The sequence below is a fragment of the Coprinopsis cinerea genome (assembly GCF_000182895.1).
Source record: "Coprinopsis cinerea okayama7#130 chromosome 13 map unlocalized cont3.13, whole genome shotgun sequence".
Taxonomy (NCBI): domain Eukaryota; kingdom Fungi; phylum Basidiomycota; class Agaricomycetes; order Agaricales; family Psathyrellaceae; genus Coprinopsis; species Coprinopsis cinerea.
This window is the reverse complement of record NW_003307532.1, coordinates 330,773-356,903: the sequence shown is the minus strand read 5'-3', so window position 1 is coordinate 356,903 and position 26,131 is coordinate 330,773. Positions and strand designations below refer to the sequence as shown.

Genomic DNA, 26,131 nt, shown 5'->3' with positions numbered 1-26,131 from the left:
TCTCTTCCAATGTCTCCGGTGACATCCTCCATCTAATACGGTCGGCGGGAGCGGTCCCGAAGTCAAAGCGGAATGATCCCCTCAAGAACAAAGTACCTCGTTATCCCCGCCCCTGATAATCATCAGGATCTTCGCTGTCTTTCGCCTTTCGCGTTTCATGTTTGGTCAGATGGGAGCTAATGGGAGTCTGTCCGTGATGAAAGGCATAGTATCGCATGTCTTGAATATTAACGGTGGATTATGAGGATAATTGAGGGGAGGAGATATGAGAGGCGACCTTGATATCCGTTCCACGCGGCCTCGCCGTGCGAGCAGATTTGAAACCAGTACGAAATGGTGTCATCATATACTGCAGTCTCTCGTCTATCGGAAGAGACGTTTCGTACCCGAGATTGCCTACGTCTGTTGGGTCCACCGACTGACTGCAGCACTCTCCAACAATGACCTTAACTTCCCAGTATCTTCATCTCAGAGTGGTGCTTCGTTGTCTATTTGCGAGTGTGGACATAAGGACGAATTCTTTTGCTTCCACCTTGTGGTGAACCTGAAACAAATTCGGGATTTTTGGTCGATTCACTGCACGAGGCGACCCCAGGTATTTTATCCTTCGAAGATTGGGAAGTCTACTGTGATACTTCAGTCTTTCAGTGACAAAAGGCAAGACTTCTCGGAATCCATTTTCCGAATCCATCGCACCATATGGAGTCGGACTGTACAGACCTCTCTAGGTCTTCGCAGGCCGTCTAGGTGGTTCAAAAACATGCCAGTGGAACGCCAGGGTTCCGAGTCGGGCTGGATCATCAGCGACTGAGAGCAACTTGAAGAGTAGAAACCCTCCAAAGATCATCCAGGTTGTCGTTTTCGTCCGTTGGGCAAGTACCTCAGACCTCGGTGCAGCTCATATGTGGCGGCGTAAATCTACATTCAAGTCTCCTCAGAAGTGGAGAACCACCATTGGTACTCTGTCGTTACGTTGGGAACAAACAGGCAGGTCATGATATCCTTTGTGATTGGAAAGCAGTAGTCACTGTCACCTCACTTATCCCGAAGTCACTCCGGGATGCTCATCCAGCCCACAACAATATCTCGGAGTATGGCGAGTGGCAGGCTCTCTGCATTTCCGCGTGTTAGGACTCATGACCTATTCGTAGCATTGGTATTGGTCGCCCTCTGCCAGGATGGGATTACGATGACCACAGACACCGTCATCATGGGTAGGTAGGTGGGTTCATGGGCTCGTACCATTGTTTGAGTGAGACAAACCTGATATCTAGAACGAGATGCGACCGAAGTCGGGGAGTGAATGTACTTAGGGTGAATTCAGAAACCTGCGCGATGTGACATCAATAGTTCTCTGCATTTCCGTGTAGATAGTGTGTATGCCGTGGTGGTTAGGAGGAGCTCGTCCGCTTTCTCCACTCCGTCAGCCCCTCTTCGAATTTTGCGGTATTGAGGCCTGCAGGTACGTGGCAGAAAACAACGCCTATCAATCGGGATCAGCGTTTCTGAAGGAAGACAAGGGAAGGTAGAGGAAGGAGAGTGAGGGCAACGCGCACCGAGTTGCTCGACTTCCTTATTCCTCCATTCATCGTCAAAGAATAGCTGTAGAATGGTCAGATCGCTATCCTCCCCATGGAGGGAGATGCGTACCATCTCAGAATAATCGATCCCCGTCCTCTCGTGGATCTTTCTAAAGTGCGTCAGTTTCGAGCCTGTGCGCAGCGTCGACCGGTCAGCGCGAATTTGCTAACGATTGGACCTCTGAAGAGGACGAGAAGTATGAATAGGTACCAGGGTATATCTCCAGTTCATCGAAAAATTGGATGGCAGGTGTAGGTTCCGTGAATGCGCCAGGGTATTCGTCGGGATTGGCGGGTGGTGGGACGAGGAGCAGTCTGAGGGCCTGATTCGCTCTGTCCACCACGCAACCCAAAGTTCATTCAATTATTTTCTTCTTCAATGGTGGGAAACAAGGGACACTTACAAGTCAGGAGCATGCGTCCGCGAACAAGCCGCGGTGACGACTTTCTCGTTGGGATCCGAAGGGTCTAACCGCGTTGCGCGTATTCTATGGAAGATGTCGGCGACGTGGCGGTAGAAGGAGATTGGTTGGTTGTAGCTGTAGGTTTGGAGTTGTGTCGTCGTATGAAATGTGGCATGGGTGGGGTGATCGTGTCAGTAAGAACGCCTGGATGAACATCGAATGGGCACACACCGATCTAGCACTTGGTTGATCGTGTTCTTGTTCCTCTTCAAAGGGCCTTATTACAGACCAAATAGGTCCATGTCAATTTCCATCCATTCATACTTGTATAACTCAAAGAACAAGTACCATCGACGTGGGTATCGATCCACAAATCCCACAGAGTATAGCTAAATGACTCGAGCGCTGATTAGCATCTTGTCGTCCCTTCTCGAGTATGGGTACATTTCGACTCACTCTAGATCGAAAGCAATAAGCTTAGGGAAACGAGTGGTATTGGTCATAGGTATATGGTTGTGAGGAGGAAGATGGACGAGTGAAGGAAAGGAAGGAACGTGTGTGCGGGCGCTTCGGGGTTGAGCGGCGTGTTTGACGGTGTTAGGATTGGAAGCTGTCGCCTTTCTCTGCGCCTGCGTACTAAGATGCGTCGTGCATGTGGATGCACTTGGTTGGAGTTTGACATTACAACTTCAAGGTACGCGCAATCTTCTTCATTGAGAAGGTATTTATTTATTTAACCAGAAAAGGAGTACACGATGATGACTTCTTAGCTAGGGCTTTGATACGTCTGTACCTAATAAGTCAGACCTGAGGTCACGACGCTGCAAAATCAAGGGAAGAAGGTGATATCCCAGTGGGCACCGCGGTCGCGTTTCTCATACTAATCAAACGATCCAGTCAGCTTCATTCACAACAACGAACCACAACGTAAAGGACGTACGACAAACTCGTTGCCACTAGGCGAGTACCAGCGCTTATCAGTGCCACGGTCCGCTCCCGCGGTGAACCACTTCTTGACGTAGGCCTCAATCTCGGGGATGGGACGGAGGTCAACCTTGTAGCCGTTTCCGTGGTTGTACACGCCATTGGGGGAGTGGCCGGTCTCAGTGGCACCGGTGATAACCAAATCACGACCGACACTGTTCTTGAACGCGATCACTCCGTCGACGGTGTGCTCGCAGATGCCGTCGTAGGACGTGCAGGTTGAGATCGACCTAAAGGAGCAGGGGTGTGAGGCTCAGTATGGGAATGTGAAGGGGTGGGAGGGACTGTACTTGGTGGTGCAGTTCCCGGTGGAGGAGGCGTAGACGCCGTTGGCGACCAGTTTCCTGGCGGCGTCGCGTTGGGTCATTTTGGTGCAGGTGTCGCGCTGCCTGGCCTGGAGATCGGCGGGGTTGGCCGCAATGACGCCGAGGAAGGCAAAGACGGTGGCAACAGCAGCGAGGTACTGTAAGGGGAAGGGTAAGTGTCTGGAGGAGTCACGGTTAAGTGGAGCGAAGGTTTGAATACCTTCATCTTTTACTAGTGGAGAAGAGTGGAGAATAGAACACGAGCGGGCTCTGAAGTTCCAACATCGATTCATGACCACCTTTTATACCTGTTAGGCACTCCGATAGTGCAGACTGCATACGAGTCCACTGTACGTATACATGTTGGAAGAATATGTTTCATCCCACTGACCTACACGCGGAACTTTGGCTTAGGCTGGAACCCGGGTAAGTATTCTCCACATCCAAGAACTTGAAGGGATCATCCCCATCCCAAAACGGGCATTCATTGTCCTCTTTTGTTTTCGAGCATGGGTGAATGCGGCTATCGCAACCCGCGTCGGTTCAGCGATCATGTGGAACATCATGTTGCCGACCCACGGGAATTATCTCCTGTCTTTCGATTCCTGCACTATCGCACACGGGCCAGGTGTAATTCCCAAGAGTGATGATGGTGCCCATAATCGACGCCTTATCTCGCGTTTCATCTATTACTTGAGGTATCTGTCATAGCTCCATGGGATGATGATCCATGCGTAAACGACAAAGGACCCTCAGTTGCGCTTCGTTCGAAGGGATTCAGGAAGGCCTACACTGGCTCTAGTGCGGTGGCCTGATTCACATACGCCGCCACACCATGCCTGCAGGGTTAATGTGAAACGTATTTCTTCTGGAAGTTGTTCCTTTCGTGGGAGGGAATCCCAGGAAGCAGAATTCTGATGTCCAATGTGTTCCTCGAGGGAGGGTTGACTGTAGCGGAAGCGATACCGCGTGGATTCGGCAATGAAAGCAGCTTAGCCACAGGGACGAAGGATAACCTTGCCCCAGTTTCCTGGAAATTAGAAGGGAGCTGGTGTGCTACAGGCTGAGTCCGCCGAGTTCCATTCCATCGCTTTCGAACCGGTGTGGCAACGATGTGCATCTGGGTGTTAAGTACTATCGTCCCAACCAAAACCCAGGGCACAAGATATTGAATGGTAAGACGATGGTCAAGGCGTCATTCCACCAGTGCTCATGGCAACTGGCAAGTTGGAAGACCATTGCGAGCTTTGAGCCAGAAGCATGATAACGCGGACAGTGTAGAGTCGATGTATTCTCGGATGTATATGAACGTTCAACATGACGCAGACATTTGGGGAGCCAATAAATTAAGAAGCGCCTTATGAGTCTAAGACTGAGGCTATCTAAAAGAAGACAGTCGAAACATTTGATGAAGATTTACAGGCTACAAAAGGTCGTAATATTCCATGATTGTTCCGCTTGAGAAAGGTCGCCCCAATGTCTCGAAGTTCTCGAAGAGGCTCTGCGTTTAGAGCACTCCCGCAATACATGTGTGTATTTTATCGGCTGAGCACATACGAGGTGAGCATGAAACGCGTCGAACGTTCTCCGTCTCCTCCATACGGCGACCCGAGGTAGTTTATCCCAGAAAGATGGACCCTTGGCTGCTAAAATCTTTCCATGGGCACTTCTGGGCCTAGGAGTATGTATAGCTTCGGAATGCCTAATCCGAAAGATGATAGAGATATGTCGTTGGCAGTAGATAGTACAAGACTGGCCAGAGAATTTGAAACAACCAATGCGTGAGTCGGTATTCATAGCTTCTGGGAAGAGGGACCAGACCATCGCATCGTCCTTTGTTTTCGAAACGGACTCTCGACCAACCTTAAGGTGCCTCGCAGACAGCTATGTGTGGCCAAAACTTGAAAGTTGAGGTGAATGCATAGCGTACTGAGCGCCGTATTATCACGTAGACTCAGAGACCCAGAAACGAAATGTTACCCTTCCCAATGGCAGTTAGTACTGTATTTGTTTGCTCCGCTGACCGGCAGACAGGGATTATCTAACGACTTTGGCGAGGACCGACCGCCGGGTGGGGGCTTGTCGCCGCCAAAGCCTTTGAAATCAAGCAAAGCCAAACAAAGGTCTCGTCATGGCTCTGCTATATGAAAAAATTCCCTCAACAATCTTTGGAGCTTTTGCGGACTCTGAGCGTTGAACAGGTACGTCTCTAAGTTGAATGATTTGATCATGAGCCTTAAATGCCCAAGAGGTATAGAAAATCCCAATGAAACTCCATGCTTAGCGCGGCTAGCCTGCACGGAGGTTCAATCTGTGGTCGTACCAGAGCAGAGGCCATGGACAGACGTGAAACGGGCACTTCTAGCCCTCGCCGTCTTTCGATTCGACAGTAGGTTGGACTTGAGGCGATACATTGCACGATTTGCACAATCACCCACGATCTCTCCACGGACTGATGAACATCGAATTTGACCATCTGAGGGTTGAGTTCGACTTGGACTGCCCGTCTGTCTGCTCTGTATTCTCCCCAAAACTCGGGTATTAGGTCAACAACTGTGACACTACATCAGCGCGGTATCTGGGCCTGTTCCCAGTCATGACCGTCGGTGGTATGATCTACCTCCGGCACCTGTTCAGGCTGCGCGTCAAGCCGCCAGCACTGTCGATACCAAAACCTGAATCCCAGCCTAGTGTCTTAGAGCTACTTTGCCGCTCTATTGGACTGCTACTAGGACTTGGACGACCTGTTCCCGGGAGGTGAGCGTAAACGTCCTCACTAATTTCGAAACTCGATGATCTGACACCATGGGGATTACAGGACATGCCACTCGACATAGCTCGAGCACAACGCTCAGGCTTGAGGTTTAAAGATGCACTCATTTGAACGCTCTATGGTATATGAGGCTCCTGCTGCGACGGTGTCTAGTTTTTCAGTGCCTCAGCGGCGAACATCTTTACTGACTGTGGGCGCCTACTATATCCAGCCTGATGCTCTGTTCCTTCTCGGCCGGCAACTGAATACGGGCCAAGCCCTCCATCTAGGTGAGAAGCCCCTTTGACTATCACGAAACCATTCTCCATTCACAGCCATCCCAGATACCGTGGAGACCCGCCCCATTTTCTACCTGTCCAGAAATGGGCACTATGAAAAATCGAAATTGAAGAAATGAAAAGGCCATCCCGATATTATCGACGACAGACAATGGGTCTTCCGAGATAGCGGGATGCCACAGATTTGATAATCGGACCCCCAGTTTCGAGGTGAGCACCCACAGAGACGCGACGGACAGTGGACAATGGGAGCGAATCGCGATCACGTTGATTCTTTACCATTTTTACGCACCAGACGCGCGGCAAGTCCCGTCTCCTCCCTTTGACACTTGGTGCTTCTCTCCCTTTGTCACAGAGTCCTCCGTTTCCAAGTCGCCCGTAAATTAAATTCTACGGGATGGTTTGTCATTTCTCGGTCAATGGTGCGCGTGTTTTGGAGGGGGATTTAAAGTCCAGGTTGGGAGTTGGTCGGGTCTTTTCCACTGCTTGTCTTCCTACTCCTACTTGCTCGCAATTAAACAATTTTGTTCCTTGCTTGAACTTCAACTACTTCTGCCAAAATGTCCGCCAACAACACTGCTGCTAACACGTAAGTCTCGTTTCGCAACATTTTGTTATGTTCATTGACTAACTGGAGAACAGCCGCCAACAAGTCTTTGGATCGCTTCAAGTTGCTTACAACGCGTCGCATTCGAACTCTGAAGGGCACGTCTATTTCTCAACTTGTCCTGCCCTATGCGGTGTAGCTAACTTGCTAGCAGTGACTCAGACGTGACTACCATGGACGGTGAAAGGCTTGAAAGGCCCACAAAAAGGCAGCGCGTTGAGATCTCCGAGTCGAGCACGACAACGACGACGACAACGGGAGGAGATGCCACAGTCTCCTCTTCTGCAACAACGACAGAACAACTAACCAGGTACCAGTGCAGATGGAACAGGGCGAGTGGTGAAATTTGCAACCACTCAGAGGTGGGACCTGGCTCGATCTACACCCATGTCAAGGAAATCCATGGGGTCAGGGGGGACCGGAGCGTCGATATCAACTGTCTTTGGCTGGTCCAGGACGGTCCTAACGCGTCCGGTAATGTTACAATTCGCTCCTGTGGAAAACGGATCAAAATTGGGAGCTTGATGAGGCATCTGTCGCTGCATGCGCAGGACGATGCCAACTGTCCTCGCCATCCCTCTGCTTCTGGCTCTAAATCAACTTTGACTGCTGGATCTGTATCTGGATCTGTATCTGGCTCTAGCTCTGGCGCTGGCGACTCTAGGCGCTCAACTCCGACTATGAAGGGGTTCTCGTTCTACCACGGGCCCAACACTCGGCCCTCCCGGGTGAGGACCCAGTCGACCCAGTCACGCTCCTCCACCCCTCATTCCGGTACTCTGGATCCGGGCTCGATTGCCGCACCTGACCCCATAGTTCTAAGCGGGATTCCTCCGTGGATGAGGAGTCAGTCGATGGTACGGTCTTCAGCGTCGAGTACATGTTCGACGCCCTCATTCGCGACACCGCCTCCGCCATCTCTTGCGCCGACTCCTGTTCTCTGTCCGGATGACCTACAGGTTGGTCCTAGCACTGGGAGGCTCGAGTCTCGGGGTACGGCTCCTCGTCCATTTGGTCATCGGAATCCTAGCCAGCCAACGCTATATGGTCCTCCTCCTGTGCCGTATCATGGTCATTCCCAGCCCGCTCCTCCGCTTCTGCCTCCACGGTCTGTGCAGTCAGCCGTCAACCTCGTGCCGTACGGTTCATCACTGGCGGATTATCACAGCGCGAATCACAGTTCTTCTGTCCATTCTCGCCCACTCCTCGCGTTGGACACTCGGTCGCTCCCATCCGCTCCACTCCCTCCTCAAGCTCTCAGCTACGCTCATCTCGGGAACGATGTTCCTTTGGAAAATGCATGTCTTTCGAATCATGGTCTGGCCCCGCAGGGGATGGGGTACTATCTACATACACCTCATCCGCAGTTCCAGGACGAGACGTATCTGAATCCTCCTCCGGTTTCTGCTGCTTCAAATGCGATGCAAGGGTCTTCTGATGCTGTTCGACTTGGAAAACGGCGATGGGGCGAGATGACTCCTGGGTTACACGCTTCAGCTCTAAGTGATGTTCCTCCCACCATCCGCGCTCCGACTGGCAGCCACAATCATACCTTCAGTACTCGAAACGCCGATGACGCACCCACTCTACTAGTTGCTCGATTCGACGAGATGCCCACCCTCGATCATAGCGACGATACGCACACCCCATCCGAGCAAATCGACAGTTCGACCGCTGTATTCTCGAGGCAGATTGACGAAACAGCCACAGCGACGACGGCAACGACGACGACGACGACGACGACGGTGACTGGTGCTACCGCAGAGCAGACCGCTTCAGCATCGACGGTCCCTCTGCCTTTCATCGAGGCCATGCAGGCGGGCGGGTTGAGCTCGTTTGGGACGGAAGATCTTGGGTCGCTTTGGGCCTTGGTGCAGGGTGCGTTTCCGGCGTTTGATGATCCAGGAGATGAAGAGTTGGGAGCATCGGATCGGAATCAGGGCGAGGAAGCGAGCCTGAGCGCGAGCGCGAGTGCGAGTGTGGGTCGTACGAATGGGAATGCGAATGCCAGGTTTTCGACGGCTGAGGCTTTGAGCTCGAGCTCGGGTGCAGATGAGAGTGCTGGTGTGGAAAGAAGCTCTATCTCGCGTGATACCTCCGTGACGACTCTGGATTCGGCGTCTATGGAGGAAGAGGTGAGACGAGATCGCGATGGAGTCGAAGTGGATAAGGAGGACCAGGAGGATTGGCTTGAGTATGTGGACCCACCCGCAGGGAATGGGGTTGTAAGTCAGGTTCAGGGTTGTGAGGATGAGAGTGATCATGACTCGGAGGAGGATGCTGAAGGAGAGGAAGTCGACGATGATGACGATGCTGATCATGATGTGTGGACTTTGGACGATTTGCTTGGAGCGAATGGTGTAGCTGGTTTGACGAGCAAGAAGGTTCATGAGCACTGAGGCTGAGACTGAGGATGAGGATGAGGGTGTCAGTCAGGATGATGACAAGAGAGGTTGAGAATGAAGATTGGCCGCGAGTGAGTGAGAGCAGGTGTTTGTTGTGAGGATGAGCTGGCGCCCGTTGAGGATGGCGGTGACACTTTTGATTCTCTCCGCTGGTCGGAGAGCAAAGGTGAGAGGTGATGATAAGGTGTCGGGTCTAGGTTGCGATACAAAGTGTCCTGTTGTGTTGCGATTTCGATGATTTCTGGTTTTCTTTATCCTTGTATGGCTAGATTTCATTCTTTTTTTTGTTTCTTTTGCTTATATCTTACCGTATGACCTGCTTTGCTTATGCGCATGCTTATGATCTATGACTCTATGCTCACCACTACATGCACACTTGTCTCCTCTTTACTCGCTTCTATGTACATAGATCATCTACGGCTACCTCCCTTGTACTACCTACTTACCTACTCGCTGCGATACCCTTCCAATCATACTATAATACCCGCTTTATAAACCACTTCCAACTTGAATGTGAGCATATATAGTAAGGAGTAGATCGATCGTATACCTCAAGTCGTCGCCTCAGAGCCATCTCCCTCGCCTCCAAGGGAAAACCCCGACTCGGCCAAAAGGTACATTGTCAAACGGGCATTTCCTCGGCATTAGCGTGTGCCATGTGGGTTTTGTCGGCACGGATTTGACGGATATCAACGTGGATGGATTTTTGGATCGGGGCCCGGGGTGAAGCAACCCCCCTCCCACCGATGTTTACATTCAAAGTCCGTTTTAGGTAAGGTACGATGGGGAAGGTGTGCGTGATGTGTGTGTGGTTTGATTGCTTGCTTGCTTCCCGCCCGCGTCTCACCACCACCTTCACTACCTTCTTCAGCGTTTACAGCGAGGGACGACCTTCCTTTACACCGCGATTAATCGACTTTCCCTACTTATATACTGCGACGGACGATTCACGACTCGATACGAATTTAGGGACCCCCGAAGTTGCCGACCCAGACACCACAGAAGAGGCTCTCCCAGTTACACACATAGATACTACGCAACGAACCACAGTCTGAACGGTCCCGCCCCGCACGATGCCTCGCAAACAGAATCCCGAACCTATCTCGGCGGCTCAGCAGCAGGAACTGGTTTCGGAGGGTATTGAGAATTTTGAGTTGCCGAAGAGTGTGGTTATGAAGATTGCGAAGGCGGCGGTGAGTTGATGCTCTGTTTTTCTTTTTTGTGTGGGTTGGGATGGTTTTCGTTGGGCTTGTGGTCTCGGTGTGGGACATGGGGCTACGGGCGATGGGGTTGCAGTATGTGGGATATGGAGGATGGGGTATGGCGTTCTGGGGTATGGCGCTCCACACGCGTTGTCATGTCGTCTGCATCGGTAGATTCCTCGTGCAGCAAATGTGAATGCCCGGTCTTTGGTACTGCGATAACGGCGGTGGCAACGACGCATGGTTCTGGTTCTGCGGCGTGGAAATGGAAGTGGAGTGAAGGCAGGAAGCTGATTTCAAGTCGTTTTCAAGCTCCCAGACGAAGCGCGGTTGACGAAGGAGACGGTGCTTTCGTTGGTGAAAGGTTCGACGGTGTTTATCAATTACCTTGGTGCGTTTGCTTTTAGTGGTGAATTCACGCTCTGGCTGACCGGTTTCGCTTTCGTGCAGCTGCGACGTGCGTTCATACATCGTAACCGAAATGTGGATCTTCAAACTGAACTTGGTTTTTGTGATACACAGTGCACACGATATCGCTATTGCGAAACAACATAAATCCATCGCTGCGACGGACGTCCTACGCGCCCTCGAACTACTCGACTTTGGAGATTTGGTAGAACCATTAACGCAGGAACTTGCATGTGCGTCTTCCCACTTCTCGGCCGCTGCTCCGCTCCGACGCCATCCACTAACCTACTTCTCCCTCCCCTGCTTGCAGTGTACAAAGACAGCAGCGCGAACAAAAGCACCAAATCCAAATCTGGGTCGAAAGGACTCTCGATCTCAATACCTCCTCAAGCATCCATCTCCTCCGCATCCACCTCCGTCTCCTCCAACCCCAAAATCACGCTCACAGTCCGACCTTCAGCCAACGGCCAAGATAAGGGGAAGGCTAAAGCTTCGAATGTGGATCGGGATGGGGATGAAGAGATGCGTGGGGCCGACGAGGAGGATGAGGGTGATGAGTCGAGGATGAATAGTCCAGTTGGCGGCGGTAGGGATGGGGACGAGTCGAGGGTGGCGAGTGAGGAGCGGGAAGGGCTGCAGGAGATGGACCCGCCGCCTCCAACGTCGCCTTCTGTCGCTGCTAGTGTCGGGGACGGCGCTAACCCGTCGTAGATGGCTGTGCTGTATCACTAATTTTTGAAATTGATTCCTTTGGCGCTTATATTAGAACCTGTGTCGCGTCTATTAGAACATTCCTGAGTGAATGATTCATTCATTACGATGGTCGGAGTCGAAGGATAGGAGCTGGTGGGATGTTCCCGAAGGCACTGGGTGTTTGGCGCACTCGCTCATCGGCTTTGGTGCCAAACATGGCTTTGAAAGCGTGATGAGCGTGCCGATCGCGTTCGCCGTTCGTTCGGAGGCAGCTGCAATTAGTGAGTGGCAGCCTGCCTGGCACCGAAAGCCTATAAAGCGTGTCTTCCGCCTTTCCACTCTACCACCACCACATTGTCTGTCTCGTGTGCTGCCAGCTCCCCAAGTCGGTCACCAGGTCGCCACTGAACGTTGTATATCGACGAACATCATCTCTATCTGGGTCTGGGTTGGAAAGGGAGGACAATGGGGATGCCCCTGATGTCGGATTCGACTATCAACTCCTGTGAGTGGCCGGTGTTTTTTTTGACAGATAAATGGTATTGGATTTATGGACTTATGTTGTTGTTTTTTCTTTTCTTTCTTTCATTCCATTGTGATCGTTCTTGTTGCGGCACCTGGACCTTGGTGTGCTCATAATCCTCGTGTTTTGAAACGACGGCCTACCCGCCTCACGGACGGCGACGAACGACCTCGTCCACCCACGGGCCAACCGATAAACCGACCTTTGAACGTATAGTGAACTCGACGACACAGTTACACATGTCTGCGGCACCTGCGAAACCACCACTCAAGAGGCGTAGACTTGGTTCCTCGACGACGACACCGACGATTGTGACTCCGCCTGTGGTGAAGCCCACTTTGAAGACGGGAGTGTTGGGTGTTGGGAGTGGTGGCGGTGGTGGTGGTGGTGGTGGGATGCCGTCGTGTGTGTATTGTCATCGGAACTTGCTGGTTGTACCGGGTGGGCCTGTTACATGTGCTAGGTGAGTGTGTGGTATGCGATGTGAGTTTGCGGTTGGGTGTGGTGGGATGAGGATTTGGAGTGGGCTGGCACGCCGATTTCATATCACTTTGTGGATATGTGACGTCCCCGGATATGGCTTCACCTCTATTCAAATTGAATTCTCCCTTCTTTCTTCCACCTTTTGATTGAACATAACGTCTGACCAACGAAACGACCTATGTACTGACTGATCCCTTCTAACTAATCCACAGGTGCTCATCACTGACATGCACAGTCTGCTCACGCACCTGCACAAGCACGGCACCCTCCCAACCACCCACGCCTCACCTCACCTTCTCGCCCTCGCCTTCACCCTCGCCAGTGGCAGCAGCGGCGCCCCAGTCGCCTATGCCGCGCCGCTCGGTACTGGGTGCTCATACGGTTAACGTTAACGTCAACGTGAACCTGCAGAATCAATCGCAGCCTGTCCCGCCGCACGTTGTCTCGACGCCATTCTCTACGTCGTCGATCATGCACAGTCATGGTGAGAATGAGAATGCGATGGCGGATGTGCAGATGGTTTCGCAGGAGGAGCAGGAGGAGCAGCATCAGCAGCTAAACCACGTTCCCGTCCCCGTGCCGCAGCAACACGGTTTGAAGTTTGGGAGGGTGACGGGGAAGAGGAGGAAGATGCTCGATCTGGATGAAGAAGCCGTTGAAAATGGGGTTCTTTATGGACATGGAGGTGTGGGTCGGGGTTTTGGTGGTGCGGGAGGCGGAGGTGGAGGAGGGGGCGTTGGTCCCGGTGTGGATGGGAGGGAAAGAGAGGGTGGTGAGTCGGAGGTTGGCTCGGAAGTTGGGTATGGACCTGGATGTGGACGGACGCTTTGTAGGAATTGTTGTTTTGAGAATATTCGTTAGTGAGTTTTTCTTTCTTTATTTTCTTTCTTTTGGTTATGGCTTTTGGCTTTTAGTTGTGGTTGGGGCGATGCTGACGACGAATGTTTGTTTGGTTGTAGCAATACGACGACGTGTTATGATTGCTATGGCAGTTGAAGGAGTTCAAGGACGCCAACCGCATTATCACGCTTTAAACTTTCCGTTTCCTGTTGTTTTTGTCACATTTTTTTCCCTCTTTTCATCGCATCCCTACATACTTCCATCCTCCTCTTTTCATTCCATCCACTTCACGATCATGCATTCTTTATTTCCATTTCTACTTTCATATCGGATATTCGTTGGGGCCCTACTACTTCACGTTCACCCTAATTTCTCCCTTTCCCTTCCTTGTTGTCCAGTCCATATGCATCATCCCTTATGTCGTCTTGTATTTTCCGTTCACTGTTTGGGAATCATCTGGAATCAAAAGCATTTATTCCTTCTTCTCTTCTTTGGCGAGTCATCGGTTTCTTAACGATTGCCTGAACCAGATGCAATCCCAGAGCCAAGACTCGAAGCTGGGCAAGTGAGTGCAGCACCGTCGGCAAAGAATAGGGGGCGGGAATGCAGTGATCCACATTCCCAGTTCCCACGGCCGCAGGCAAATTGGGCCAACGCGAGCGTCAATACATGTTCTTCCAGCTCCTTCACTCTACAAGTCTCTTACGACCGTCGTTCAAAAGACCGGTACTTGAGGGAGATTCATGTTCTTTCTGACCGGGCAATGAACGGCACCTGCATATTCTCTATTTGGCGTGATCCTCACGGACACGGAGTTGCAGGATACGCGTTCTCGAAAGCCAACAGTCCCTCTTCAGGAAACAGCGATTTCGTAGACCGCGACCAGACATAGTATTGGTGCTGCCACAGACGGGTAGGATAACCCGAATGCAAGCACGGTGGGTCAGCTGGACGAAAGGCATTTGTACCCGCGCACAGCCCCATCCTAGTAACACATATATCACCGCCCATTCTGCGCCCATGTCAACCTTGCTTGACTCCTTACCGTCCCCATCTCCTGCCCATCTCCTACCACCACACTCGCTGCTTGGGGCATTCTCCTGCTCGTCTCCGCTCAGAATACTGCCAGAGTGGCCTTGGATCAGGTACGCACACAGCGAAAGCGTCGCTTCGGCCCATTGATGGGTTAACGTTCCAGGTTCCTGCAGTATGGGGATTGCCGGGAAAGACGCGTCTTATCTGGCTGCACTCAACGCGGGCGGCACAGTCCCAAGTGTCAATGTCGGTGAAGGCAGCGCCATCACCGGAGGGACGGTAATAGGAGGTGATTATCACAATGTCACTCATATCCACAGCATCTCCGCCAGCGCTGAACCTCGCGGCGACTCGTCTGAAAGTCGCGGTAAGTACTATTTCACCCTCCTCACCATCCACTTGTACTGATCTTACGACTTACCTAGACGCTCTGATATCCGACATTACCACTTGGTTCGATCTCCGGTCGAACTCGAGGGGGATCCACATCGACGTGAGGAAGAAACGGATCCCTGCGACAGGAGACTGGTTCATCAACAGCAAGGAATACACTCACTGGAAAGGCACAAAGGGCGCTGTTCTGTGTGGTACTGGAATCCGTAGGCCTTTCTTCTTTTGATCCCTCTGCATTGCCGTCTAATTGATATCAAAGCTGGTGCTGGGAAGACAGTTCTAATGTAAAGGCGCGGCGTAGTCTGATTCGAAGCATCGCTAACCGGTTCTCTCAGGTCACGCGTGGTGGATGATCTACTACCGCTCGAGGAAGCTGCCGACCGCAAAATCTGCGTCCTGTTCGTCTATAACCGCTACAACGAACCTCTCTCGGTCGGTGATATCTTGAAGAACTTCATCCTTCAAATCATCCAGCGTCACCGCCACCTTGCGGACCTCGTTAAACCTCTTTACCGACGTGGTCGACTTGAAAAGACTAACCCATCCGACGACGATCTTCTCAACCTCCTCCTCAGATTGGAGGGTCATTTCGATCGTACATTCTACGTCATTGACGGAGTAGACGAAGTCGATCGCAAGCACCAGTTCGACTTGATTCAGTTCTTAAACCAGCTGCAGGGCAATGTCATCTTCGCCTCCCGTCCTTTGGACGACTTGCGCACAGAGTTGGAGGGTGCTCGGTATTTGACTTTGCTGGCGAAGGGTGAAGACCTCCAACTACTCATTGATGACAGGCTAAGGCGATACAAGGCATTATGTCGCGTCTTGGAGAAGAATAACTACCGAGAGGAAGCCACCAGGCAGATAGCTGAAAAGGCTGAGGGAATGTGAGTAGCGCGTGTTGTACTACTATCCGTAGCACCCGTTGACACGGCTGTCGGACAGGTTCCTCCACGCTGCCTTGCAGATCGAAGCTCTACGCAATTGTCTGTCACTTTCGGCAGTTGAAGCCAAGCTCGAGCAGTTTCCAGTAGGCATAGAGGGGATGTACGCCGCTAGCATCTCGCGGATCGAAAGCCAGGACCCAGAACTCGTCCGGATTGCCAAGCAGGTACTTTTCTGGCTTGTCTTTTCCCGCGGACCTTTATCGTTGCGGGACCTCCAATCTGCGCTTGGTGTAAACCCCCAAACATACAGTGTCGAGAAGTCGCTTATGCCGGATGAAGAATCCATCATTGACCTGTGCTGTGGTTTGGTTGAACTGGACACGGAAAGTGACGTTGTTCGACTTGTCCGTGAGTATTGGGCCTTGTGATCGCTTCTCTATCTTGTATGCTCACTGCAACCTTCGCTTTAGATTTCACAGCGCGAGATGCACTCCAACCCATTCTCCTCAAGGACTTTCCCGGCCCCCATCTCTTCATCAGTAAAGTCCTGGCCCAGAAGATGGTCGACAAGGGGTTGCCCTGTTGCACCATCGCCGAGATTGAAGCTTTTGACACCCTCATTGAGCAAGAACCACTCCTTCGTTACTCCTACGAACACTGGGGCACCCATGTTCTGGAGTGTGGAGATACACCCGAAGCCAATGAGGTTGCGATGGCTTTTCTGCGGCAATGTACCTCTTTTCCTAGTGATCACACGTGGCATTCGCTTGTCCCGCTGAAGCCACTTCACGTCGCTGCTTTCTATGGTCTTTCGATATACCTAGACCATGCCTTCGGGAACAATGGGGATTGTGACGGTCGGCCAACACCATGCCTAACCTCCGCCGACAGCTCACCCCAGGCAGGGGACAAGCCCATTGGAAGTGCGCCAATCGACGGGAGCAGGATGCTATGTTCCGGGGCACTAATCATAGCGTCAACCATGGACCATGTCGATTTTGTGAAGCGAATTCTTCAAATGTCCGACATTGATGTTAATGCAGTGGACAACGTGGGCTGGACTGCGTTACAACGAGCGTCGCTACTTGGACACGAGGATGTCGTCAACGAGCTCCTCCAGTTCCATGGCATCGACGTCAACGCTACGAACAGCAATGGGTGGACTGCATTCATGATTGCCGCGTTTGTAGGCCACGAGCGAATTGTCAACCGACTCCTCCAGGTCTATGACATTGACATCAATGCTGTGGCCAACGAAGACGCGACTGCGCTCACCTTCGCCTCGGATCAAGGACACGATGGAGCGGTCGGCCAGCTCCTACAGTTCCATGGCATCGACATCAACGCTGTGGACACCCGAGGCGCGACTGCGCTGATGTGTGCCGCGGATCAAGGTCACGACGGAGTGGTCAGCCAGATTTTGCAGCGCGAGGATCTCAACGTCAACGCTCAGAGTGATAGCGGTTGGACTGCGCTCATGTGTGCCTCGGATGGAGGTCGCGATGGAGTGGTCAGTCAACTGCTGCAGCGCCAAGATCTCAACGTGAACGCTCAGAACGATAGCGGGTGGACTGCGCTCATGTGCGCCTCGGATAGAGGGCACGCTGGAGTGGTCAGCCGACTCATGCTGCGCGACGATCTCCACGTCGACGCCCAGAGCGATAGTGGGTGGACTGCGCTCATGTGCGCTTCCGATGGAGGACACGATGAAGTGGTCGGTCGACTCATGCAGCGCCGAGATCTCAATGTGAACGCTCAGAACGATAGCGGGTGGACTGCGCTCATGTGGGCCTCGGATGGAGGTCACGATGGAGTGATCAGCCAACTCCTGCAGCGCGAGGATCTCAACCCCAACGCTCGGAGCGATAGCGGGTGGACTGCACTCATGTGGGCCGCGTACAAAGGTCACGATGGAGCGGTCAGTCGGCTCCTGCAGCGCCGGGATGTCGATGTCAACGCTCAGAGCGACAGTGGACGGAATGCACTTATGTGCGCCACGGATCAAGGTCACTATGGAGTGGTCAGGCAACTGCTACGGTTCCATGGCATCGACGTCAATGCAGTGGACGGCAGCGGCGTCACTGCGCTCATTCTCGCTTCCAATCGAGGTCGTGGTGAAGTGGTCAACCAACTCCTCCGGTACCCGGGCATCGACGTCGATTTCGCCACCGGGTCTGGAAAGACGGCTTTGTCTATTGCGCAGGAGCGTGGGCGCTCGAGTGTTGTGGCACTGTTAACTAGATTCATTCAGAACCGATCGGCAGGTACAGGTGTATAGCGTACGGGTAAGTAGACGTAGGGTTTTATTTTGCATAAGCACTAGGTTTTACGATGTTGATATAGTAAGACATATGCATCAGGATACAGGCGATCGTTAACGTTGGGCCCACGCACTACCGCTGCCAGCTCTGTGATGTCGGTTTGATAAACCGGGCCTCCTGGGGAGGATCCAGGAAGGCCTCAGAGTTGGAATAAAGACGTTTCGGCGATCACTGAGCAATCATCACGGCACTGTACCGGGGCTGGCGTCTGCCACCAAATCAAGGATTCGCGCCAAAGATTCTATGTCGAGATTGCCGTTGAACAACGAAGTTTTTAGAGAGAATGTCAGATGCATTATTGTGATAAATAGATGGGAAGATTAAAGGATCATTCTGAAGCGCGTCGGGTGGTCGATGCGACTATCACCGGTGGCAACACCCATAATAGCGCCCCATAAAAGGCGTACTGCCGATGGAGGTCTCAGATTAAGGACAAATTCGTTGTAAGTCCTCGCATCTGGCCATTAATTCAGCAACGGAGACTGTGTAGGTTCACTGACTTGTATAGGATGAGGGTTCCCACTGGGTCATTACTTTCTTCTACTAAGCAATGTTTATTGCTGCTGTGCGTATGTCATGAACTAGTAGTCTGTTGTGAAAGAGACGTGTATTGGTTTGTGCAACATTCAGTGTATATACTTGGCTGGCCCCGATGCTCTCTACCCGAGTTGCACTACTGTGGTTACGTTTGTGGGTGGGGTGCGGCCCCGGCTCACGCCCGGACCAAAGCGTTCACTTTGAGGATGAAATCAAGGATCCCTGCGTGCCTTAGAGCATATCCGACCCACACAGATGCTTGCTCACCTTGGTTAGAAATTATCCGCTCCGTCGCGGTCAATTTCGACGCGACTTTTGCCGTTAGGGGTACTGATTGCCATTCGGAGACAGGGACTTCCCGGGCCGGGAGCCATTTCCGCGATCAAAAATTTACGCGGGGCGAGGCTCTTTCTCATCCGCTCTTGTCTGCCAACACAGAGGTTGGACTCCATCTTCCAGTCACCTCACCACCAAGACTAGGACCATGTTTCTGGGGAGGGCAGCCTCCAGAACGTGTCGCCATTCCCAGCCGCTCCGCGTAGCGGCCAGGGCTAAATCCACCACCACCGCCGTCGCCTCGTCCAGCTGGCATCAATATGGTGTGACTGGCGGCATCCTCGCTTCGACCTCGTCGTCGTCACGGACGGTGGTGAACCCCGCGAAGCAGAGGAGGTGGGTCAGGATGGCCTCAACGGCGACGGCGACGAAACCAACTGAGGAAGCGTCGTCGTCGGACCAACCACCTGCGCCAGCGCACAAGTTGACGGACAACGATGTCAAGCGCTTGACTTTCCAGCGGAACATTGGTATCTCTGCCCATATCGACTCAGGAAAGACCACGCTTTCGGAGCGGATTCTGTTCTATACCGGCAAGATTCGCGAGATCCACGAGGTGAGCGTTGTGCTATCTGTTTGTAGCGGGGCAGACTTGCTAATGCCGGTGGTGATAGGTTCGTGGACGCGATGCTGTTGGCGCCAAGATGGACAACATGGATCTCGAGAGGGAGAAGGGTATTACCATTCAGAGTGCTGCGACGTTCTGTGACTGGGAGGCTACGAATCCTGAGGATGGCTCGAAGCAGAAGTATTCCATCAACGTCATTGATACCCCAGGTCAGTTGGCCTCAATCTTTGCATCGTAGCTTGCTAACAACCCCTGCAGGACACGTTGACTTTACCATCGAGGTTGAACGGGCTCTTCGTGTCTTGGACGGTGCCATCTTGGTTTTGTGTGCGGTTGCTGGTGTCCAGGTGCGTATCTCTGACTGTCTATCTGCTGCTGACGCTGACCGTGTTGTAGAGTCAAACGACTACTGTGGATCGCCAAATGCGTCGGTATAACGTTCCCCGGATTTCTTTCATCAACAAAATGGACAGGCCTGGTGCCAACCCATGGCGTATTGTGAACCAAATTCGGACCAAGCTGCGGATGCCGGCTGCTGCTGTTCAGGTTCCTATCGGTACGGAAGACGAGCTCAAGGGTGTTGTCGACCTCGTTCATTGGCGTGCGCTCTACAACGAAGGACCCAAGGGGTGCGTGTCACGTTTCTGTAGTCCGATGCATACGCTTACCGTCCACCAGAACGGAAATCCGTGTTTCAAAGGATATCCCCGAATCGGTTGCGGAACTCGCCAAGCAGAAGCGCGCTGAACTCATCGAACAGCTCGCCGAGGTTGACGAAGAGATTGGTGAACTTTTCTTGATGGACGAAACCCCTACCAACAGGCAAATCGCCGACGCCATTCGCCGTGCGACGATCGACCTCAAGTTCTCTCCCGTCTTCATGGGCTCTGCGATGAAGAACACTGGTGTCCAGTTCCTCCTTGACGGTGTTTGCGAGTACCTCCCCAACCCATCCGAGCGCGAGGTTTTGGCTATCGACAACAAGAACCTGGACCCGGCTACCGCTTCCTCCCAGGCTTCGCAGACTCCTAACGTCCCCTTGGTCCCTGCCGCCGCTGCTCCCTTCGTCGGTCTCGCTTTCAAGCTTGAGGAAGGACGATTCGGCCAGTTGACCTATGTCAGGGTGTACCAGGGTACCCTCAAGAAGGCGATGAACATCTGGAACGTCCGCACTGGCAAGAAGGTCAAGGTCCCCCGTTTGGTCAGGATGCACAGTGACGAGATGGAGGATATTGATTCGATTGGGCCTGGTGAAATTTGTGCGATGTTTGGTGTCGAGTGCTCGTCGGGTGATACCTTTACGGATGGAACGTCGACATACTCTATGGTGAGTCGTGTTTGGGTTTGGGTTTGGAGTGCGTGGATTGATGTGTTGGTTGTAGACGAGTATGTTCGTGCCTGAGCCTGTTATCTCGCTCGCTATCAAGCCCAAGGGACAGGAAACTCCCAACTTTTCGCGAGCTCTTAACCGCTTCCAGAAGGAGGATCCTACGTTCAGAGTTCACATCGACCAGGAGAGCAAGGAGGTTAGTTACCCTCATATCGTTCCTCACTTTCTTTCGACTAATTGTCTTTCTTCAGACCATTATTTCCGGTATGGGTGAACTCCATCTCGAGATCTACGTCGAGCGTATGCGCCGCGAGTACAACACCGAGTGTATCACTGGCAAGCCCCGTGTCGCCTTCCGAGAGACCATCACCCAGCGTGCCGAGTTCGCTTATACCCACAAGAAGCAGACTGGTGGTGCTGGTCAATTCGCTCGTGTTATTGGTTATATCGAGCCTATGGAGATGGACCCCGAGACTGGCAAGGATGTTGCTTTCGAGAACTTGGTTATGGGTGGTAACATTCCTACCAACTTCATTCCTGCCGTCGAGAAGGTGCGCGTTGCCTCGTATGATTGTGGATCGCAAATGTTGACTTGGTGTTTTCTAGGGATTCTACGAGGCTTTGGAGAAGGGCTCGCTCACTGGCAATCCTATCACTGGTGTCCGATTCGTGTTGAAGGATGGTGCCTTCCACGCTGTTGATTCCTCTGAATTGGCCTTCAGGCTTGCTACGATTGGTGCATTCAGGGAAGCGTTCAAGAAGGCTCGGGGTATCGTCCTTGAGCCTGTTATGACTGTCGACGTCGTTGCGCCATCTGAATTCCAGAGTGCGTATTTACCTCTGATCGATATTAGGCTTTTACTGATCTGGTTCTCTAGGCAATGTCATCGGTGGATTGAACACTCGCCGTGGAACTATTGTGGACAGCGAAGTCCGTGATGACGAGTTTACGGCTGTCGCTGAGGTTGCTTTGAACGACATGTTCGGTTATTCGAACCAGCTTCGTGGATCTACCCAGGGCAAGGGAGAGTTTAGCATGGAATACAAGGTCGGTATTTCTTTTCCGTTGTGTGTTTCAGTTTACTGATTGTCCTTGCAGCATCATGCACCAGTACTCCCCAATGTTCAGAAGGAACTCGAGGAGGCGTACCAGAAGACTCTTCCCCAGAGCAAAAAGTAAATGGATGATGACGACGTAGAAGTTCATAGACACTTTTTATAGATATTTGTTATCGTACTTATGCATTGCTTAATCTCATAATCGAACCCTCGCTCTTATCAGGTCCAAGCTTTTTGGCTGTGGGCAAAACGTTAATTAAGGAACGACCGGACGCGCGTGCGGACCGTGGGAAACATTGACGGCCCTAAATTTTTGTGCTCTTATCCTTGTTGGACCGAAACCCATTCGTTGCTCGTCGTCGTCGTCGCCGCCGCCGTCATCTTTTCCGTCGTATCGTCGACGATCAAAACCCAAAAGTGCGTTTAGGACGACCAAATACCTCGAGATCGTACATTAATCAGTGACCATTTATAGCAATCATGGCGCCGTTTTCAAAACCAGAGACGGTGCTCAAGCAGGCCGAAGGACTCGTTTCCGTTGGCCAGATGCATGCAGCACTCCAGTCTCTCACTGAGATGTTCTCTTCAAAACGATTCCGATCGACCCCGTTGACGTCGCTGGAGCCTATCATGCTGCGATTTATCGAGTTGTGCGTTGAGATGCGCAAGGGGAGGACTGCAAAGGAGGGACTGATGCAGTACAAGAACATCGCGCAGAACACAAGCGTTGCGAGCATCGAGACTGTTATCACCAAGTTCGTGCAGCTTGCGGACGATAAAGTGAGGGAGGCGCAGGAGAAGGCTGCGGTGCAGCATAGTGCGCTTGATGTGGATGATTTGGAGGCTAGCGAGACGCCTGAGAGTATCCTCCTTGGTGCTGTTAGTGGCGATCAGAGCAAGGATAGGACGGATCGTGCTGTTGTCACGCCCTGGCTCAAGTTTTTGTGGGAGAGTTATAGGACTTCGTTGGAGACGTTGAAGAATAATGCGAGATTGGAGACTATCTACCAGGTTCGTCAATATTCTTTGGATTGTGGCCTTTTTTTCTTTATCGGAGACTAACAGAGGGGGTATACAGCAAATCGCGCAACAAGCCTTCAAGTTTTGCTTGAAGTATGAGCGTAAAGTCGAGTTTAGACGCTTGTGCGAGACTCTCCGCCTCCATCTCGCGAATGTGGCCAAGTACTCGCACCAGCAGCACTCGATTAACCTTTCGGACCCGGATACGCTGCAGAACCACCTCGACACCCGCTTCGCCCAGCTCAACACTTCCGTCGAGCTCGAGTTGTGGCAGGAAGCCTTCCGTTCGGTCGAGGACGTGCACAACCTTTTGACATTGGCCAAGAAGGCACCCCGTCCAGCTATGATGGCCAACTACTACGAAAAGCTCACCAAGATCTTCTTGATGAGCGGGAACGCTCTGTTCCATGCTGCGGCCTGGGGACGGTATTATGCTATCGTCACCAGCATTGGTGGCAAGAGCGAGGAGGAGATGAGCAGGTTGGCGGGTCAGGTGCTGGTTAGCGCCCTCGCTGTGCCTGTCGGTGCCAACGCGGAGCCGGAGGAGCTCAAGGGCAAGAATGCGAGGTTGACGGCGCTGCTTGGGTTGAACAAGATGCCATCGAGGGCAAGGTTGCTTCAGGATGCTGTATGTTGCTATTCCTTTCGTCGATGATGGGGCTTTTGTTGATTTAGAGCCATTTTTCGGTTGTAGCTCGCCCGGGACGTCCTCAAGCTCTCCCCCGAGCCTGTCAAAAAGCTGTACAACATCCTCGAAGTCACCTTCGACCCGTTGACGCTCTGTGCCGCGGTTGCGCCCCTGTTCCGCACGCTCTCCGAGGACTCGCTGTATGCGTCCTACCTGCCCCTCCTCCAGCGCGCCCTCCTCTCGCGTCTGCTCTCCCAGCTCTCGCAGGTGTACAGCACCATTAAAATTGCGCACCTCTTGTCGTTGGTTGTGCCCTTGAAGGATGCTGGCTTGGAGGCGGCGTATGACGCTGAACAGGTCGAGGCCTACATCATGGGCTGTGCTCGTCGTGGTGAGCTCAACATCCGCGTCGACCACAAGGAGGGCAGCATCGCCTTTGTCGATGACGCCTTTGCCGCTGTCGAGGAGCCTGTCGCGTCCACCTCTGCCCTCGCCGAGCAGACCATCCAACCGACCATGTCCGAGCTCGTCCGTACCCGCCTCAGCAAGGTCGCCACCTGCCTCTACAACTCGCTCGAGAAGATCGAGGGTCCCTCCAAGGCTGCTCAAGAACTCACCAAGGAAGAGCAGGATGCCAAGTTCAAGGCGCTCGTTGCGGCTGTGGAGGCTGAGCGCAAGGCGCTGCAGTTGCGCCGTGCGTTGGTGGCGAGACGCCGGGAGTTGTTGAGTGAGTTGAGTGTGAGGAAGGAGAAGGAGGAGAGTAGCAGGAGGGCTGAGATTAGTCGACGGGAGAGGGAGGAGGCGGAGAAGAGGAGGCAGGAGGAGATCAAGAGGCGGGAGATTGAGAAGACTAAGAGGGAAATTGAGGAGATTAGGGCTGATGAAGCTAAGAAGTATGCGCAGACTTTGGTTGATAAGGGTATTTTGAAGCCTAATGATGTCGATGTGAGTGACTTTTCTCTCATTCTGCGAGGATTATGATGCTGATTTTTGTGATGTAGAAACTCGAAAACTACGACACCGAGGGCCTCATCACGATCCAAGTCGCTCAGCTCGAGAAGGAGAAGAAGGAGATGAACGAGCGTCTGCGTATCATCGCCAAGCGTATCGACCACATCGAGCGTGCGTACCGTAAGGAAGAACGACCCCTCCTCGCACAAGACTACGAGCTCCAGCAGAAACTCGACAAAGAGCTCTTCATCAACACCCAAAAGGCGCACAAGGAAGCCGCGCGGCTTGCCCACCAGGAGACTGTGGACGCCAAGCACCGACTTGCGAGGATGCGGGCGGATTATGAGGCCAAGAAGGCTGAGATCCTTGAGAGGAAGGGTGGGGAGTACCAGAAGAAGCTGGATGCTGCCAAGAAGAAGATTGAGGCTGAGAAGGAGAAGAGGAGGGAGGCTGTGTTTAAGGCTCGGGAGGAGGAGAGGCAGAGGAAGGAGATGGAGGAGGCTGAGGCCCGTGCTCGAGAGGAGGAGGAGAGGCGCTTGGAAGCTGGTAAGTCAATGTTCTGTATTGTCTCGGTTATTGGGATTCTTACGATATGCTCGTGCAGAACGCGAAGCCGAGGAAGCTCGTCGCCGCGAAGAGGAAGAGCGCCGCGCCGCAGAGGAAGAGGCTGCTCGTATCAAGGCCGAAGAAGAAAAGGCTGCTCTCCGCAAGCAACGCGAGTTGGAGCGACAAGAGGCTTTGGAAAAGGCCCGTCTCCAGCAACAGCGCGAGGAGGAAGCCGAGGCCAGACGTGCTGCCCGTCGTGCCGAGGAGAAGGAGCGGGAGAGGGCTGCTGCACTCGGCCGTCGCCCCGCCGTCGCTGCGCCCACTGCTCTCCGGGCCTCCGCCTCTATGGGCAAGGAGGAGGGTGTGTGGAGAAGGTCGACCCCCGTCAACTCGGGCCCTCCTACCCCCTCGCGTGCCTCCGGCCCTGGAACCCCCATCGCGCCTACGCGCTCTGAGAGCCCCACGCCCGCCGCTGCTGGCAAGTACCGCCCTGGCGCCCTCGCCGCCGCTGGAGGCGGATGGCGTGCTAGGATGGAGGCCAAGGAGCGCGCTGCTGCTGAAGGCGGAGGAGCTGGATCTGGAGGAAGTGGTGCTAACACCCCTGCTCGTGCTGCGTCGCCTGCGCCGAGAAAGGAGGAACCCAAGCAGGATGATGATGGGTTTACTACTGTTAGTAAGCCTGGTGTCTGGCGTCCTAGACGTGGAAGGGGTTAGGCTATTTATGTCGCGTTATGTTAGTACTACTACTACTGCTGTTGTTGTCTCAAGGCCGTTTCCAACGTTCAACTTCCTCCCCTCGTGTCTCTCTTTCTTCTGTGTCATTCGTTGATTACCAGATGCATGCATTCTTGCGATGTCTTTTTCATTGGATGATTTTGCATTTTTTTGTACATTTCTTTTTACCTTTTATGCTATTTTCCCGTTTCCCTCTCTCAACCTCTTTCGAGTCCTTGTGGTGTGAAGAAATTGAAAGTGTTGACGATGGTCGATCTGGACGATGATTGATGCTAGATGGGAACGCGATAAGATTGGTTT

The 26,131-nt window shown here is 52.8% G+C and overlaps 8 protein-coding genes across 8 annotated transcripts; 6 read left to right on the top strand and 2 right to left on the bottom strand.

The window, feature by feature from the left end:
• Window positions 1–1,302: 1,302 nt before the first annotated feature.
• CC1G_12243 (hypothetical protein) lies at window positions 1,303–2,511 on the bottom strand. The gene is made up of 8 exons (XM_001838142.2): window positions 2,441–2,511; window positions 2,333–2,373; window positions 2,216–2,261; window positions 1,985–2,119; window positions 1,792–1,913; window positions 1,651–1,712; window positions 1,557–1,602; window positions 1,303–1,483 (listed from the first exon to the last, which is right to left on the bottom strand). Exons 1-8 carry the CDS (start codon window positions 2,485–2,487, stop codon window positions 1,392–1,394), a joined length of 591 nt encoding a protein of 196 aa, XP_001838194.1. The 5' UTR covers window positions 2,488–2,511; the 3' UTR covers window positions 1,303–1,391.
• Window positions 2,512–2,813: 302 nt separating this feature from the next.
• Window positions 2,814–3,499, bottom strand: CC1G_12242 (hypothetical protein; the record flags this gene model as incomplete). Its single annotated transcript, XM_001838141.1, has 4 exons — window positions 2,814–2,864; window positions 2,925–3,198; window positions 3,259–3,431; window positions 3,494–3,499. The coding sequence occupies 4 exons, from the start codon at window positions 3,497–3,499 to the stop codon at window positions 2,814–2,816; spliced, it is 504 nt and encodes a 167-aa protein (XP_001838193.1).
• A 3,385-nt stretch (window positions 3,500–6,884) lies between these two features.
• Window positions 6,885–9,330, top strand: CC1G_15774 (hypothetical protein; the record flags this gene model as incomplete). Its single annotated transcript, XM_002910008.1, has 2 exons — window positions 6,885–6,913; window positions 7,086–9,330. The coding sequence occupies 2 exons, from the start codon at window positions 6,885–6,887 to the stop codon at window positions 9,328–9,330; spliced, it is 2,274 nt and encodes a 757-aa protein (XP_002910054.1).
• Window positions 9,331–10,409: 1,079 nt separating this feature from the next.
• CC1G_12238 (hypothetical protein) lies at window positions 10,410–11,657 on the top strand (the record flags this gene model as incomplete). The annotated part of the gene is made up of 5 exons (XM_001838137.1): window positions 10,410–10,529; window positions 10,851–10,929; window positions 10,989–10,995; window positions 11,061–11,179; window positions 11,257–11,657. 5 exons carry the CDS (start codon window positions 10,410–10,412, stop codon window positions 11,655–11,657), a joined length of 726 nt encoding a protein of 241 aa, XP_001838189.1.
• Window positions 11,658–12,401: 744 nt separating this feature from the next.
• Window positions 12,402–13,679, top strand: CC1G_12237 (hypothetical protein; the record flags this gene model as incomplete). Its single annotated transcript, XM_001838136.2, has 5 exons — window positions 12,402–12,625; window positions 12,903–13,417; window positions 13,479–13,505; window positions 13,560–13,588; window positions 13,638–13,679. The coding sequence occupies 5 exons, from the start codon at window positions 12,402–12,404 to the stop codon at window positions 13,677–13,679; spliced, it is 837 nt and encodes a 278-aa protein (XP_001838188.2).
• Window positions 13,680–14,412: 733 nt separating this feature from the next.
• CC1G_12236 (ankyrin repeat domain-containing protein 50) lies at window positions 14,413–18,078 on the top strand (the record flags this gene model as incomplete). The annotated part of the gene is made up of 7 exons (XM_001838135.2): window positions 14,413–14,423; window positions 14,694–14,887; window positions 14,946–15,102; window positions 15,249–15,800; window positions 15,859–16,208; window positions 16,280–16,723; window positions 16,844–18,078. 7 exons carry the CDS (start codon window positions 14,413–14,415, stop codon window positions 18,076–18,078), a joined length of 2,943 nt encoding a protein of 980 aa, XP_001838187.2.
• Window positions 18,079–19,142: 1,064 nt separating this feature from the next.
• CC1G_12235 (elongation factor g 1) lies at window positions 19,143–22,072 on the top strand (the record flags this gene model as incomplete). Its single annotated transcript, XM_001838134.1, has 10 exons — window positions 19,143–19,550; window positions 19,609–19,771; window positions 19,821–19,909; window positions 19,959–20,191; window positions 20,241–20,889; window positions 20,945–21,088; window positions 21,144–21,443; window positions 21,499–21,718; window positions 21,771–21,940; window positions 21,992–22,072. 10 exons carry the CDS (start codon window positions 19,143–19,145, stop codon window positions 22,070–22,072), a joined length of 2,457 nt encoding a protein of 818 aa, XP_001838186.1.
• Window positions 22,073–22,309: 237 nt separating this feature from the next.
• CC1G_12234 (translation initiation factor eIF3a) lies at window positions 22,310–26,030 on the top strand. The gene is made up of 6 exons (XM_001838133.2): window positions 22,310–22,368; window positions 22,427–22,962; window positions 23,030–23,599; window positions 23,666–24,544; window positions 24,601–25,096; window positions 25,155–26,030. The coding sequence occupies exons 2-6, from the start codon at window positions 22,432–22,434 to the stop codon at window positions 25,808–25,810; spliced, it is 3,132 nt and encodes a 1,043-aa protein (XP_001838185.1). The 5' UTR covers window positions 22,310–22,368; window positions 22,427–22,431; the 3' UTR covers window positions 25,811–26,030.
• The last annotated feature ends 101 nt before the right edge of the window (window positions 26,031–26,131 follow it).

Bases quoted from the DNA above. Each gene is read 5' to 3' on its own strand.
- CC1G_12243 (XM_001838142.2), bottom strand. From the start codon at position 2,487: ATGACCAATACCACTCGTTTCCCTAAGCTTATTGCTTTCGATCTAGA. The intron at 2,374-2,440 runs GTGAGTCGAAAT...CGAGTCATTTAG, and splicing joins CTTATTGCTTTCGATCTAGA to CTATACTCTGTGGGATTTGT. The intron at 2,120-2,215 runs GTGTGTGCCCAT...CCAAACCTACAG, and splicing joins ATCAACCAAGTGCTAGATCG to CTACAACCAACCAATCTCCT.
- CC1G_12234 (XM_001838133.2), top strand. From the start codon at position 22,432: ATGGCGCCGTTTTCAAAACCAGAGACGGTGCTCAAGCAGGCCGAAGGA. The intron at 24,545-24,600 runs GTGAGTGACTTT...TTTGTGATGTAG, and splicing joins TGAAGCCTAATGATGTCGAT to AAACTCGAAAACTACGACAC. The intron at 25,097-25,154 runs GTAAGTCAATGT...ATGCTCGTGCAG, and splicing joins GGAGAGGCGCTTGGAAGCTG to AACGCGAAGCCGAGGAAGCT.